Genomic DNA, 17217 nt, shown 5'->3' with positions numbered 1-17217 from the left:
GAGGTGATGTGAGTGATCATTGTTTTTGTATGATGGGGATGTATTTCTTTTGTTTGGAGTAGTAATGATATCAAAGTCTCCAGATACTTTGTCCTGCTCTTTTCATGATCAATAAATGCGGCAAACACTAATCCCTCCTTTCCTCACTTTTTTTCAAAATATATATAATTGAAAAAAAGAGCCCAGTGTGCTTGTTTTGTGTTTTCACAGGAATGAGACCAAATTTGGATATAAAATCAGTGTTGTTCAGTACAGTTCAGTGATTCATAACTAAGAAATAATAGTGTTTCAGAAAATCTTGCAATCAAAAGTTCTAAGAAGTTCTACAATATTCTTTAGGGTGTCGGGCATGTCAGTTTACATAATTAGGTATATATTTGCTCTTCATGCTTTAAAAATATACATTTCCTGTGATAATTGTGTGTGTGTGTATATATACACACACCACACACACACACACACATTACGGCCCAGTAGCTCAGTGGTTAGAGCGCTGGCTTCACAAGCCAGAGGACTGGGGTTCGATTCCCCGGCCGGGTGGAGATATTTGGGTGTGTCTCCTTTCACGTGTAGCCCCTGTTCACCTAGCAGTGAGTAGGTACGGGATGTAAATCGAGGAGTTGTGACCTTGTTGTCCCGGTGTGTGGTGTGTGCCTGGTCTCAGGCCTATCCGAAGATCGGAAATAATGAGCTCTGAGCTCATTCTGTAGGGTAACGTCTGGCTGTCTCGTCAGAGACTGCAGCAGATCAAACAGTGAATTACATACACACCACGTAGTGTAGTGGTTAGCACGCTCAACTCGCAATCGAGAGGGCCATTGTTCGAGTCCCGGCGCGGTGAGGCAAATGGGCAAGCCTCTAGCCTAGCAGTAAAATAGGTACGGGATGTAACTCGAGGGGTTGTGGCCTCACTTTCCCGGCGTGTGGAGTGTGTTTTGGTCTCAGTCCTACCCGAAGATCGGTCTATGAGCTCTGAGCTCACTCCGTAATGGGGAAAACTGGCTGGGTGACCAGCAGGCGACCGTGGTGAACTACACACACACACACACACTGCATAGTAATTCACCTTCGTTGCCTGCTGGTCACCCAGCCAGTCTTCCCCATGCGGAGCGAGCTCAGAGCTCAGACGATCTTCGGTAGACTGAGACCATCACACACCACACGCCGGAAGCGAGGCCACAAACCTCGAGTTATCCGCATTTACTGCTAGGTGAACAGCACATTGAGGCTTGCCCATTTGCCTCGCCGCCGGGACTCGAACCGGGCCTCTCAATTGTGAGTCGAGCGTGCTAACCACTACACTACGTGGTGTGTGTGTAGTGATTAGCACACTCGACTCACAATCGAGAGGGGAGGTTCAAGTCCCGGGGGCGGTGAGGCAAATGGGCAAGCCTCTTAATGTGTAGCCCCTGTTCACCTAGCAGTAAATAGGTACGGGATGTAACTGGAGGGGTTGTGGCCTCGCTTTCCCGGTGTGTAGAGTGTGTGTTGTAGTCTCAGTCCTACCCGAAGATCGGTCTATGAGTTTTGAGCTCGCTCCATAATGGGGAAGACTGGCTGGGTGACCAGCAGGCTACCGTGGTGAATTACACTTAACCCTTTGCTATTGTGCCTTTCACTATCTTATTTCATTGCTATTGCACATACCTAAAAAACTGCACGTACCGGTATGTCTATATCGCACACAAAATTAATGATATTGCACGTCTGTCATTCAAAAATTCCCAGGTTATGATTTCATGTAGTAGTTGAGTTTCTCTATATACTTTTATTGAGAAATAGTTCTTCACATATTTCCCCAATCTACCCATCCACCTTAGCTCCTTATTTTCCACAATGAGGTACTGTATTTGATGGCATATAGGAAACACCTTTTTTGAGTATTTTTATTACCTACTCTAACTGCATGCATCATTATTTTAGTGATGGTATTATTATCATTAAAAACAAATTATTATAAAAATTAAAGCAATCTAACCTGCGAGGCTGTGACGCATGTTTACAAATATTAGCTGATTGGCGCTTTAACTCAAGGCCATCTCATGGTGTGGAGTAACAGCAAATTCATGATCATAACAAAACACATTAACACCCTCACCGTTATGGCAGCAGAAGAGAAAAGATCATGGTACACAAAATCCTACAAACTAGTAGTGGTATGCCAAGGACCATGGTAATAGAGCAGCAGCAAGGGCTTTATGGCCACCACCTACTGATAAATATGATAAGTGTCTGGTAACAGCAAAAACCAACTGAAGAATGCAAGGAAAGATAAATTATTTATTCTTGTGTAATGTGCTGCTAGACTGCTTTCAACAGCATATGCTTAAACACACTAAAAACTTTTTTTCTGAATTTGACTTGTTGAAATGGGTATATCTTATATACCTATTTGTCCTTTATGGGGTTAAATGCACTAAATAAAATACTTTAAAATGTATGTTATTATGATTCTTGATTAACATTTTTATACTGTATTATTTCTTCATTTTTATGCTATTATATGGCATGAAAATTGGGCAAAAAGTGACAAAATCATGACAGCGTGGAGGTCCTAGTGTCAATTTGAATTATTACCATAGGTTCTTCACTTTGTCTATTGCGATTTCAGCTATCGCACAATGATATATGCACCAATTGGGTGCGATAGCAGAGAGTTGAGTGTATATATATATATATATATATATATATATATATATATATATATATATATATATATATATATATATATATATATATCATTGTTGTCCATGTAATTTTGCTTATTTCAGATTGCAAAAATTGGCAGCATAGTGCAAAAGACTCAGAATGTTGATTTTCAAGTTATAGCTGGATCTGCAAGTTTTCTTCTGGCAACTTTGCAGATAGGTACAATGCTGCAATTTTGAATAAAATTTCTCATGAACTCTATATTTTATTGGACAGCTTTTTTTTTTAGTTATTTATTTTTTCTATGTTTTAATGTATTTGTATATATTAAATTAAATCTTGAAGCACATAAGTAATAATACTATGTTTGATCCAAGTTACTTTCATATACAGGTGGTGTGGGTGGTGTGTGTGCCTTGGCTAATGTCCTCGGGCAATCTGTATGTGAACTACAGAGACTGGTCATGGAAAATGATATGTCTACAGCTATTGAACTGCAAAAGAAACTAATTGCTCCTAATGCTGCAGTAAGACAATAATGAATTATTCTGCTTTCTTTTTACATTGAAGCCCATAACTGCAATGGCTATATTTTGTACTCTCTCCATACATAAAATAACTAAGTATTGTTCATCTGATTTCCAATCCTCAACCTATTAGATAGTTTTCTCCAACAAACTGAATATTTGTTTCTGTCATGCTAGAGGCTCCAACAAACTGAGTGCCTTTTCTGTGGTTTACAGGTAACCAAGACCTTTGGTATCCCTGGGCTGAAGCAAGTCATGGACTGGATGGGAATGTATGGAGGCCCATTGCGTTCACCATTGCAGCCACTGACCCAGCAAGAAACAGAAAAGCTACGCCAGGTGTTTGTTAATGCTGGTTATCTCTGAAGAGAATACTGGCTGTTGTTATTGTTATGTTATTCTCCATAAATCTTTATGCTGATATTTGGTGGAGGTAGCATGTGTTCAGTGAGTTGGTGGTGGGATTGTGTGATTGGCATGAGTAATGGTGATGGTGGTTATGTATTTGACATTCATACTGGGATCTGTCTCCCTTATTTCAACTGTCAGTTTTTTAGATTATTATACACTTTAGATTGTTTACATTTCTTTGTGATATGGCAGGATTGCTAGCTTTGTGTCCCTATAGGGCTGCAAGGTCACAAGACAATTAATTACTTACATGGTTTTATCTTGACTTATTCCCTGTTGCTATTCACTGCTACATAAAGAAGGGGCTACTGCACAAAAAAAGAGGCAAATACAAGTTGTCTCAGTGCAGTTTGAGATTCAGATCTGGTCTGGAATCTCTTGGGTATGAGCTGAGTATGTTAACTTTACTTCATTTGTAATAGTTATTCCTATTATAAATAGAAGCTACTATTTTCTTAGTTAATCTTTTTCCTTTCTGAAATTGGTCTTCACCACCTTGCTCACTTTGGGAAAAACAAGGCTGTCATGATAAGATTCAGGTTCATCACTTATTAATCTAAATAAGATACATGAATGTGAAAGGTACCTGAGCAATCCAAAGTGAAAACTAAATTGAGAGCATTATATCAACTTATACAACTGCATGCAAAAAGAAGTCATATAGTATACATAGATATGTTATTTGATGATGTTTTCAGAGGTCTCACATTTTTATCAATGTATTTTTATAAAATTCAATAAAACATTGTAGTACAAATTTAATTATGTTTATACAAGTTGTTCAAGAGATCATCTTTGCCTTATTTGGTTTATAATTTAACTCAATATTAGACTTATTGGCATAATGATCCTTATATTTCTCCCTGCTAAACTAAAGGGTTTGTTTTTTAGCCTGGTTTTCGAAGGTATTGTTATCATAACTCTTTTAGTGAATACTTAACCAGCACAGCCTTGGCCTTCCTTGTAAATGCCTTACTCATCTTCCACCAGGGACTCATCCTTCTACACACTTAACTCTTTCAAGCTAAGAATACTTTTTTAAAGATTTATTCATTATTATTTTTTTATTCTATTATTATTCATTCTGGATATACTATACTTTTAAGAATTACAGGTCCAATGAAGACTCCAATGCAACTCCAAATGTCCTGGTTGCAGAAGCAAAGGGAAACAGATGTACAGGTAAGCTTTTAGTAATTTATTCCGGATAAAATAAATATGGACATTGCTTATGCACTTAGTAATAACTTTACAATATAATAGCATTTAAGAATGTGTATTATCTTTAAGTGAGATGCATTACCAGGAGACAGAATAAAAATATTACAGTAGCTGCTCACTTGATTGACACACTTCCCTTTGGTATCACTATTCACAGTGGATGATGGCTTCAGTCATTTTAACTATAACTGCCTTTTCATTATCAAAGAGACTTAGAGATACCTGAGTGAGTTGATGTCCCAGCAGGAACCTTTAGTTATTGACCAATGTATCTCTTCTTAACTTCCTAATCATCTAGTCCAATGCCCACATACACTAGTTTAATCATTCTAAGGAGAGAAAGGTCTCTGAAAAGATCCTTAAAAAGATGTTCACTCAATTTGGAAGCTTGGCAGATGTGATGCAGACATCTACCTATCAAGGGTAGAGAACTACTGGTCTCTTGCAGCCATATAACACACACACACACACACACACACACACACACACACACACACACACACACACACACACACACACACACAATCATAACACTAATGAAAGATGCTGATTATTCATAAAACTGTTTTTAATCCTTATTTACCCAAATAATTTTATACAATTCAAAACATCATGATGTCCCTTTGTTATGGCTCTAATTTTATCATGTGATATGCCATGTTAATTATCATAAGCAAGTGAGCAACTATTGCATATGCATAATTATGATAGCTTGTAAAGGTGCTATGTTTTATAAACTGAAGAACAGAACCGCAGTGACTATTTGAAGAGTTGTCACAAAATCAGTGGTGGGTTCCACTGCCACATTAAGACACAAGTGGCACCCTCACCAGGTGTACAATAGGCAGCAGGCAATATACTAAGTACACAGCCAAGAGATTATTATTTATCTACCATGTTCATAACCAACAAGACACCATCTACCATGTGTATCTAAAATACCAACAATATCACGGTGTCATGAGGAACAAGCCTCGAGATGTGAAGAATTCATGATTTTTTATGCATAAAATTTTTTAAAATCTTTGAAAATTCAACCCACATAACTATGAGGAATATACATATATGGTAGTTTGATAGTGGAGATTTACAAACCAGAATATATCTTAATACTGAGGGTCTTAGCAATTTCTATATCCAATTTCAAATGATTACAAAGATGGAGATGACAAATACTACAGTGAAATGCAGTAACAGTATAAAAATAAAAAGGGACCTGCATTAGAATGTTCATCCAAATTTCTTGCTGCATTTTAAACGTTTCAGCTCATAAAAATAAACAATTCATTTTGCATGTTCAGTATAAGTGAAATTTTGTTTTCCTTTGTTAAGCACTGTAAATGCTAAAAATGATATGTTTGTTAGTCTCTCCAATGGTTCAAGTTGTTTACTAAATCTGCCAGACTTGCTGACATATCAGATACATCTCCAGTTTAGTGATGCTAGATAAGGTTGTGCATTTTTTTTCACTATATATATATATATATATATATATATATATATATATATATATATATATATATATATATATATATATATATATATATATTACAACTGATATGATTTTCATGATACTACAGTGGACTTTAATTCCCATGTTTGGGAAAATTCAAACAATCTGAGAAAACATAAAACAGAAGGAAAAGTAGAAATTTTGAATGTGATTAGTTTCACATTATAATCAACAACTAATACATCAGTTAAGAAATCAGGCATCCACTACATATATAAGTTCATCACCATTCTGATAAACTCCATACTTACTTGCATGTGTTTATGTTTACCTAATAACAGTTTCTCAAGCTGCAGTGTCATGTACAGTGTGTGTGTGTGTGTGTGTGTGTGTGTGTGTGTGTGTGTGTGTGTGTGTGTGTGTGTGTGTGTGTGTGTGTGTGTGTAAATACTTGAATAACGTAAATGGGATGCATAACATGTGACACTGGAGATAGCTGCCATGATGATCAACTACAAGTGTTGACCAGTACACAGCCAATGCTTGAAGAGTTCAAATTCCCATTTACTATGGTACAAAGCAAATACACATCTTACCATGCAGGAAACCCATTTGAAAGAGCATGCTATAACAATCACCATAAAGTATAATATTACATTAATAATTTCTATGATTTTAAAACACAAAAAAAAAAGCTGTTGGCTTGAAAAATTTATTCTTATAACCAACTAAAACTATTCTGGTTAGCTGATATTAGGTATGGAAGTCTGGTGAAAATTCACATTACTTTCTAATATATTGATGTCTTTTAAGACTGAGTAACAGGACCAACATCCACCATGACAGGGATATTCAAAGTTACTGTTCTAGATTCTGTAGCTGTTGCTACCGTGTTTGTATAATCATAGCGCAATACAAATCCAACTCTGACATACGTGGCATTAGGTTTTGGAGTTACTAGAAGATTGACACCAACTTTATTGGCTCGCCTCCAAGCCACCACTCTGTAATTAAAATAAAGAAAATGTCTTACAATTATGATGTATTCTAGCAACCTTTAAATTCTTAGCTGAGCCAGTCAGACATGGAATAGAGGATTGGTCTATTATGTTGCAGAAAGTGTTGGACTCTGGTGAGGAGAGATTATTATGATGTGCGGTGTGTTTTAATAGTGATGGTGGTGAGAAATTATCCTCTCCTCTCTTGATGCATTATGATGTGCAGTGTGTTCTAATAGTGATGATGGTGAGAAATTATCCTCTCCTCTCTTGATGCTAAGATTGAAGTTATAACTATAAATGTGTGTACTATATGCAAATAGCCTCTTTGGCTATTCCTCTTAATAGGTATGTTAGTACAGTGGAGACTCAATACTCGAACGTCTACATACTCAAACTTTTCAATACTTGAACGCAGTTTGATTTAATACTAAAAAAAATACCTGATAGTTGAACGTCCACACATGTAGTTGTAAAAAAAGGCTACCTGATTTTCCCTTTCCCCCTCTGCCAGTTGTGACTTGTGCTGCCGCAGTCATCAGAATAACATTCTCCTGCATTCTATCTGTAGTTTTTCATTTATAAACTTACATTAACATCAAAGGCTCATTAGTGGTGAAAATATCTGGTAATCAAACGGCCGCACATTTGGTCATATAGATAGCTTTGTCATCTCCCTTCTTGCAGCCGCTACTGTACTGTTCTGATGCCAGTGCGCATCCCTAGTCCTACTGCAGTCTTGAGAAAAACAACATTCTTCTGCATTCTGTTGGTAGTTTTTCATTTAGAAACTTACAATTGCACCAAAGAGGCTTATTAGTGATGAATATAAGGAATCTGATGGAGAGTGCAAGTGTTAATGAGCCACAGCACTCCAGTAGTGGATTCATAGGAATCACACAAGGAGAAAAGTTACATAGATGTTTTCATGGATGGTGACTTGTCCTCCAACGACCTCCCTTTTCCCCACTCTTTTAAGTTATCCATCACCAGCCTTGACTTACAGATGTACAAATCAAAATTGTAAAAAAAAAAAATACATTAAAATTTCTATAAACTTAAGGTTTTGCTAAGATTAGAACGAATTACCTGATTTATAGGTATCAATAATCGAACTTAATACTCAAATAGCCATTTGGAATTAATTAAGTTTGAGTATTGAGTCTCCACTATATATGAATATGGATCAAAGCATGTATTGTACATACTGATTGAGTCAAAAGAAATTTAGTCTTACCATGATATTACAGAGTAAAAAAAGAACACCATAATTACATCAACACATTTTCTAAGATTAATTCATACACATCAGAATAATGTTACTTACTGTGGATCATCTTTATAATTAGGTGAAGAATCTTGGTCATCATACTCAGCAGTATCATCACGAGCTGCAAGAATCAACTGGCCCTGAGGCAGTGCCACATCAGCTGTGAGATTAAGATCAATCTTCTCAGGTGGTATTTCCACTACACGAACCAGGCTGCTGGTGTTAAGGCTGCTTCCCTCAACTGATTCCTCTCCTGTTCATGAAAGATTTATGCAAAAAAATCCTGAGATTAAAATCTCTTAGATACTTCAGTCACATTGCTTGCATAAAACTAAAAGAATTCTGAGCTCCTGTCTAAGCCCAACAGTTGATTTGAAGTACAGTATGGGAAGTTGATAAAGTACCAGGATCAAATAATCGTAAAAAATTGAAGACTTCAAATTATATATGGAAGAAAATACAGAAGCAGGCATGGAATTTCACAGTTTATAAGAAAAGGGATGAATGATTAAGAATACTGGGCATCTTGCATTAGAGAGATAGAACTCATCAATCTTTTAATCAGTGAAATGTCTTCACTCTCATGGTGAACTTTACCTTTTTGAATACTGACTTCAGAAGCCTCAGGGACAAATGGGAGCAGAGCCACTGTCATATCATGAGGTGTAGGATTACACAAAGAAAGCTGCACACCAGTTTCCACTCCAGTCTTTAGCTCCACTTGCCGTACCATCCTTACTTCTGGCACGTGATAGCTGCAGACAACAAATGGTGATGAAAACTTCTAATCAAAAGAACTTTGTTGAAAAATAAATAAAATAATTTGTAAATAAAAAGATATTTACACACCAAACTTCCCTAGAGGAAAACATCCAATACAAGATGTCACTCCTTCTCTCATTGTTGGAATCAAGAGTACATAGGAAACACCTTGTAATTTGGTGCAGCAGTATTCATAACCCTATCCACTGTATTACTATTTACTGTGAGAGCCGAGTCATCAAATCGGGAAAAATTATGTTCAAGACACATTCACTCAGTCCCTACTAACATCATGCACAACCAACACTACACTACATGAGTGCATGGTGACAAACTAAATTACAAACAGGTTCTTACAATGCACCAAGCTGGATCTTAAACTTGATGGAAGAAGGATTGTATTCAGGTTTTGAGAGGTTGTGTTCACAGTGACGGCATCGGAGAGAACGTTTCACCAGAATGTGCTTATGGAGTGGGTAAAGGTCTGCTGTCCTTTCTGGCTGCCATTCAGGTGAAGACAGACGCTGTTCCATGGTAGTAACTGAAATGATTGATGTAACAGTGACCATTATCTAGATTTTCACTTATTTCAAGGAAATAAAGCACCAAATATACATAAAATCATAGATTTCTTTAATCACTTCTTGATAACTTTATGTTTCTCTCCAGAGGGTTTTCTTGAATTTCTTGATCCTGGAAAATTTACATCTATGACCATTCATATATCAAAATAATCCCCGATAAAACCAGCTTAGTATTCCAGACATGATATTTATCATTTATCAAGTATTCTTATGCTTCACAAACTAACAGTATTTTTCCTTTCTTGAGCTCTATTTAATTTCTTCAAGAGTTTGGTACTGATTTATCTTTCCAGTATAATCACATGCAATAAACATTTTCCATCCATGTGTCTATCACTAGTATTCATTTTGGATATAAACATTGCAAGCAACAGCAAGTACAGAAGTCAGTGATCCATACCTGAGGACAGCACAACTTCCTCTGTAAATATGTCTTCAGGCAGACCTTCTACTTCAGCCGTGGCCTCCAGCGGAGTCATCTCTGAGGTCTGACTTATATCTCCCTGTGGGAAATATGTCCTTTATAAATGGATAAAAAACATATAATTTTCTTTGGCAAAATGGTGGTAGTAACTATGTTAAACAAAGGAAATATTTATAAAAACAATAAAACAATAAATGGCAGCTCTTACTTTGTCTCTTAATATATGCAATCAAGTAACTTTGTTCCACAACCAAATTATGTTATGGCAACCAAAGTAATTATGAGCTAAATATTTTGCCCCAAAACTGATTTGTTCAGAAAGGGAGATGTTTGGTAACCAAGGCTCCATTGTTCTATTGTGTGTGTATATATATATATATATATATATATATATATATATATATATATATATATATATATATATATAATTTGAATTGTTATATATTTTACTCTAAAATAACAATTAAACTGTCTTTCATACAATATATTAATTTTTTACTTAAATTTATTTCTATATAACACTTAAATGCTTTTAATAGTATATTTGATTTTGATTTGTATCATGATTTTTTTTTTACACTGATTTAAACAATTTTAAATCACTTGATTTAAATAATCTGATTTAAACCTAACCAATCCTGTGTTATGCATGTAACATTTCTGCAACAAACCTTATGTGCAAATGGGGAAAGAGGTGTCAGGGACTTCCTTCCTAGAATGGAAGGAAGACTGTATTTATCAGACAAACTGAGGTATGATGACTTGCGATGAGAAAACCTTTTCTTATCACGTTCCAACTTCTCTTGTTGTGCAACAGATCGGTAATGTTCTAGCAGTGACTGAAGATGCTTGTAATGTTCATTGTCTTGCTCAACCCATCCTCCTGTGGCTGTAAAATGCCAAAATAGTTTAATATCTCATCATAACTCAACAGCAGTTTTATAAAAAATATTCACTTTACCCAAAGAATTAAAAGAAATGTTTAGATGCAGCATAGTCAATTATTTTGACAACTGAGGAACCTAAGGATGATAGTACTTATGCTTTGGGGACCACACATTACACTACGATAAAAATGAGTAGCATTAAGAAAAAATTGTTTTCAATACAATTTATCATAAATAAAAAATGTTGATTTTATATCAACAAATGTATCTCACTGCCACAGCCAGCAAGCTTACAAATAATAATAGCCCTTGCAAGAAAACACTATATATGATGTACCAGGTGGTTAGTAGGCTACAACTTTTCCACAGGAACTATCACATGGACCATACTTTTTCTTAGTTGAGCTGGCTCAGCAACACAAGGATATGCAGCATACTGAGATGAATATAACAAGTAAATATTTTTGATAAAACTAACCAACATTCTGATCTTTGAGACCAACATCCCTGGTGGTCCATCTGCAGCTGGTGCAAGCCAAGTAGTATACTTTCCTGGCCACTGTTTTGCTGGGATCTTCTGGAGAAGGTGTCTGGATGCTGGTGGCTCGGGTGGATAATGTGTGGCCACAACTGGGACAGTCAAAACAGTTGGCACACCTAGACATGAGCAAAATTATGACACTGAGAATAGAGCATTAGATATCAATTCCTGTTGACAATTTTAAAGACTGCTAATAACAGTGTTTCAAAGGCTAATTTAAGTAAATAATAAACTGTGGACTTGGCAACTGTGAAGTTTACTGTATTCAAACCATTTCAACACTTTTTTATCACTCATCATTGAGTAACTGCTTTAACATAATGGTACAAAACTATTCATACAAATACTTCAAATATATTCCTTCAGTCCAGAGTTAAATGAAATGCATGAAATTTGTCTTTTTGAAAAAAATTTTCATAGAACTGTATAAAAATTAAGATTGAATCCAAAATTTACACACACACACACATATATATATATATATATATATATATATATATATATATATATATATATATATATATATATATATATATATATATATACAGTACTTTTCATATTACTTTGAAGAAAATATATTTCAGTAACAAAAAGATGCTTTACATAAAAGTAAGGTATGGATATGTTGGAGCTTTAAAAATCCTAAATGAACAACATAATTGATGCCTTTACCTATTTTTCTTGAGGCGAGCTTCCGTTGATGGCATATTTTCTAAACAGTTGGGACAAAACAGGGTATCCACCTGGGAGAAATCAAGACTTAGAAGTTATCTTATAACTTTCTATTATCCATCATTGCAAGCTTAAGAACTATATATAAAGTACAGAACTGTAATTACAATCAGATGAAAAAAGCATGTGACTAGTAAAAGTAATGGATACAGGCTTATTTGGACCACAACTTTGGCTGATTAGAACCTTTGTTGTGGCTAATTCAGATTCTTGTTTTGGCTGACTCAGACTTGGAATTATCCTCTAATGTGGCATGCCCTAACAGATCACTGAATGCAAATGATGAAGCATTATCAGTACTGTACATTCTACTGTCCAAACATATAGTCTTGAGGAATAAAAAAGACAAATTGAATGTATTACTGTATAATACAAACTATTTCTTGCCACTAAGAGGATTTCCATATAGAGCCTTTGTGGTAATAAGAGGAGGAAGGGAGGGAAGATCTGGAAGTTTAGAGACAAGACCTTATCTATGTATATGTCTGTCATAGTGAGGAGGGGGCTGGAAAGGATAGTGGTACTTCTCCTTAGACTTGAAGCTTTCTAATCACGGCCTATTTTAGCCTCCATCCACTCTAAAACACCACTTTCTCATCAGATCCACCAGCCTGCTTGTCTTGGAGAGGGGCAACATGAGAATACAGCCTGATAAAGCGTCAAATAATAAATAGATAATATGTGTTGGTAAGACAGATAGAAAAGATTTTACAAGTTCCTAACAATATTCAAGTGGAGGAAGTGTTGACAAGCTGCTAATACTACCAGAAAGGATAATGGTAACCGAAAAAAATAAATAAATAACCAGGTAAGGTGACCGGACAAGGAAATGACAGATGGACCCACCCACCCCAGCCAACACGCCTCCCATCTCTCACATACAAGAAATATGCTTACCTCGTGAGACACACAATTGCCACATCTTAATTTGAGACAGTGGCGGCAGAAATAAATAGCTGTAATGGGTTTGAGGAGGCCACAGGAGCAGAGGAGGCGTACACGGTTCCCTTGGAAAAGGTGCGCCATGTTGACACTGAGTCACCGACTCACCAGAGGCAGCCCACGACCACTGTTCTCTCGGGTCTGACGTTTTCGGCCCCTAAAATCATTGATGTTTACTGTTGCATGTCTGTTGTGTAGCATAACAAAATAATTATGAGACTGCTAGCTTTCCTCCCTTCTAATATGAAGGACGTATTTTTTTGCCGTCAAAATTTCAGCGATGATTCAAAGACGCTGGCTGTGTGTGTGTATTTACCTATTATTTACCTACTTGTATTGTACAGGGTTCGAGCGGGGGTAATAGTGTAATGCAGGAAAAAAAATAGTTATGAAGGATTTAAAATTTATTTTGACAAAAATGGTAGCGGTAAGCTGTTATCAAAGGCACTGGTTTTAATTTTGAAAGATTATCACTGAATGCAAAATTCACATACTTTACAATAAACTGGTGGAATAATAATAAATGAAATTTCTCCCCCACAATGACGTTTATTTGTTTACAGTCCAGTTCACCAAAGAGAGGATACACACTTACCACAAAATGCAATGTACAAAAGAAAATTACATAATATAATTAATTTCACAGCCTCGCAATTGAGTTGCGGCGGTACTTGCGACTTCCACTTGCGCGGCGACACACGCGGCTTCATAGCCCAAAAGAAACAAGAAAACACCTACTCGTTTTTTGAGGCCGCAATGTACTATTAACGGGGAGAAGTGTAACAAATGGTACCACTTCCTCAAGCAAACACACTTAACATTGTCTTTGGGAACCTAGTTATACAGTTTGAGGGGCTAGGACGTATCATGGTGGGTGACGATCACCCCCCCATTCACTTCACCCAACACCGCTGTCAACTAATAATTTCACTTTTTTTTCACAAAAGAAAATTCTATCAAAATCTAACACACACGTGGACCACACTGGGAGAGGGTATCTGTCTCTTTCTGCTCGGAAGGACGAGTTGGTAGTGTGTAAGTAATTAAATGGTATAAGTATAAGCACTATTTCATATAAAAGTCACGTTAAATTTTACAGGAGTGAAAACCCACTGACCTGTTCAGAAGGACGAGCTGGTAGTGTGGGAAAGCAACACTTCTATCACTCTCACAATTTCAGTTATTAGCAGTCTTCACAATAGGACAGATGTGGAGTAATTACAGAGAATTTGATTGACATTACTATTGAGATTACATTACTGAAAGGCACTTTTCTGAACAACTCAGTTCTCCCTCTACTTACTGGAGTGAAAAATTCTTTAAAACTTCTGATTACAAAGCGAGTAAATCTAATGTGTTTTAATTCAAGAGCTGGCTAACATCTCTTTCAGACAGACAAATCCTGGGTACACATCGTCCATACGTCTGTATGTCTGTATGTATTAGGGTTAAAAAAGAGACCCTGGTATGTATGGTATCCACGTGTGTTTCGCTACTTCTATTAATCCAACAATAAATGTATCAATCAATTAATCAATATAGTTATGACCTTAATAACTAAAAAAATAATATTATTATCCCCGACACTACAATAGTGTCCTGTCTCCATGTCTCCATTTATCTAATTTTTCCTCAAAGTTATGCACGTTATGTGCTGTAACAACTTCATTATCCAATGCATTCCGCTTTTCCGCAGTTCTGTGTGGAAAACTGTATTTTCCAATATCCTTCATACACTTCCTCATCCTGATGTTTTCCTGTCCTCTTGTCCTTCCATTTTCTTCTGTCAACAGCACCAAGTCTTCTTGTCTATCTTTTCAATGCCATTGGCTATCTTGTGTACATTGTTATTAGGTTCCCAGATTCTCTTCTGTCTTGTAAGGTTGGGAGTCTCATTTCCTTCAGTCGTTCTTCATATGTCAGATCCTTTAATTCCGGGATCATCTTTGTAACAATCTTCTGAATCCTTTCCAAATTTTTTATATCCTTTTTAGAGCACGGAAACCACACCACTGCTGCATATTCCAGCCTTTAACGCATCATGCTTGTGGTGATTTTTTTCATTATATATTTGTATTGAAATGCCACTCTTATAGGCAACTGACAGTAGCCCCTTCTTTGTTCCCTCCTACTTTCTCTATTCTCATTTTCAATCCAAAGGTGGATGTTGCGTCTATGTACGCAATGACTTAACTTGCTCTCGTGCCCACTTTCTTGAATCTTCCGAGTTTTCCACCATCTGGCTTCGACTTCATAGTCACTCTCAAACTAAATTCATCTGTGTTGTTTATCTCTCCCCTAACTCCTCTGACTATAGCAAATTCTTCGACTACTTAACTTCCAAAGTGGAGCACATTCTGTCCCTCTACCCTTTCGCTGAGATTTCCATTCTTGGAGATTTCAATGTTCACCACCAGCTTTGGCTTTCCTCTCCCTTCACTGACCATCCTGGTGAACTAGCCTTCAACTTTGCTATCCTCCATGACCTAGAGCAACTGGTGCAACACCCTACTCGTATTCCTGACCGTCTTGGAGACACGCCCAACATTCTTGATCTCTTCCTCACCTCTAATCCTTCTGCTTATGCTGTCACCCTTTCATCTCCGTTGGGCTCCTCCGATCACAATCTCATTTCTGTATCTTGTCCTATTTCTCCAATCCTCCACAGGATCCCCAAAGCGAAGGTGCCTCTGGCGTTTTGCCTCTGCCAGTTGGGGGACCTGAGGAGGTATTATGCTGATTTTCCTGGAATGATTATTGCTTCCGTGTCAGAGACCCATCTCTTTGTGCTGAACGCATAACAGAGGTGTTAGTATCTGGCATGGAGGCGTACATTCCTCATTCTTTTCTCAACCTAAACCTTCTAAACCTTGGTTTAACTCAGCCTGTTCTCGTGCTATACATGATAGAGAGGTTGCCCACAAAAGGTACTTGAGCCTTCCATCTCCTGAATCTCATGCACTTTATATCTCTGCCCGGAATCATGCCAAGTCTGTTCTTCAACTTGCCAAACACTCTTCATAAATAGAAAATGTCAAAATCTTTCAAACTCAAACTCTGGCATCTAGCCAAAACATCTCAAATAACTTCACTTCTTCATCTTTCCCTCCTTTATTTCATCCTGATGGCACCACTGCCATCTCTTCTGTCTCTAAAGCTGAACTCTTCTCTCAAACCTTTGCTCACAACTCCACCTTGGACGATTCTGGGCTTGTCCTTCCCTCTCCTCCTCCCTCTGACTATTTCATGTCTACAATTAAAATTCTTCGTAACGACGTTTTCCATGCCCTCGCTGGCCTAAACACTCGGAAGGCTTATGATCCTGATGGGGTCCCTCCTATTGTTCTCAAAAACTGTGCTTTCGTGCTTGCACCTTGCCTGGCCAAACTCTTCCAACTTTGTCTAACGACTTCTACCTTTCCTTCCTGCTGGAAGTTTGCCTACATGTCCTCGCCTCATTCCCTCAGCAAATGCCGCCACAACAGCAGGAGTCCCCGCCAAACAAGACAATACACTTATCAGTCTTACCAAAGTGATTCTGCCCACTGTTGGCCAGATTGAGAACATGTGGCTTGTGATGGAGCCAAGACTTGTAAACGTGTTCCCTCCTCATGCCTACTAGTTTCTGAAGCCACGGGGATGAGTTGCTTGCTTGTGTGTGTGTGTGTGTGTGTGTGTGTGTGTTTCTCTATGTGTCTCTCTGTTTCTCTGTCTTTCTGTGTGTGTGTGTGTGTGTGTGTGTGTGTGTGTGTGTGTGTGTGTGTGTGTTGCTCTGTGTGTCTCTCTGTCTTTCTGTCTGTTTGTGTGTGTGCGTAT

General features: G+C 37.2%; 2 protein-coding genes across 2 annotated transcripts in view; one reads left to right on the top strand and one right to left on the bottom strand.

Moving 5' to 3' along the window:
* The window catches only part of LOC123517476 (4-hydroxy-2-oxoglutarate aldolase, mitochondrial-like), an 8832-nt gene extending 4483 nt beyond the window's left edge, over positions 1-4349 (top strand). The window contains exons 5-8 of the mRNA XM_045277565.1: positions 1-8; positions 2772-2868; positions 3043-3176; positions 3393-4349. The exon at positions 1-8 is cut by the window's left edge and continues 72 nt beyond it. Of these exons, the coding sequence (XP_045133500.1) occupies positions 1-8; positions 2772-2868; positions 3043-3176; positions 3393-3542 (389 nt within the window). The 3' untranslated portion in view covers positions 3543-4349. The remainder of the gene's footprint in view (positions 9-2771; positions 2869-3042; positions 3177-3392) is intronic.
* Positions 4350-4770: 421 nt separating this feature from the next.
* On the bottom strand, positions 4771-13525 carry LOC123517475 (dynactin subunit 4-like). Its single transcript, XM_045277564.1, has 9 exons — positions 13357-13525; positions 12400-12470; positions 11665-11843; positions 10971-11188; positions 10276-10378; positions 9649-9832; positions 9127-9284; positions 8587-8782; positions 4771-7265 (listed from the first exon to the last, which is right to left on the bottom strand). Exons 1-9 carry the CDS (start codon positions 13483-13485, stop codon positions 7070-7072), a joined length of 1434 nt encoding a protein of 477 aa, XP_045133499.1. The 5' UTR covers positions 13486-13525; the 3' UTR covers positions 4771-7069.
* Between the last annotated feature and the right edge of the window lie 3692 nt (positions 13526-17217).

Source organism: Portunus trituberculatus, chromosome 42 (assembly GCF_017591435.1).
Source record: "Portunus trituberculatus isolate SZX2019 chromosome 42, ASM1759143v1, whole genome shotgun sequence".
NCBI lineage: Eukaryota > Metazoa > Arthropoda > Malacostraca > Decapoda > Portunidae > Portunus > Portunus trituberculatus.
The sequence above is the reverse complement of the archived record's forward strand: the minus strand, read 5'-3'. Positions and strand labels throughout refer to the sequence as shown.

Excerpts from the sequence above, each read along its gene's own strand:
- LOC123517475 (XM_045277564.1), bottom strand. The coding sequence starts at position 13,485 with ATGGCGCACCTTTTCCAAGGGAACCGTGTACGCCTCCTCTGCTCCTGT. Across the intron at positions 11,844-12,399 it reads GCTCGCCTCAAGAAAAATAG|GTGTGCCAACTGTTTTGACT; the intron begins GTAAAGGCATCA and ends GCTCATGTCTAG. Across the intron at positions 8,783-9,126 it reads TGAAGTCAGTATTCAAAAAG|GAGAGGAATCAGTTGAGGGA; the intron begins GTAAAGTTCACC and ends TTTCATGAACAG.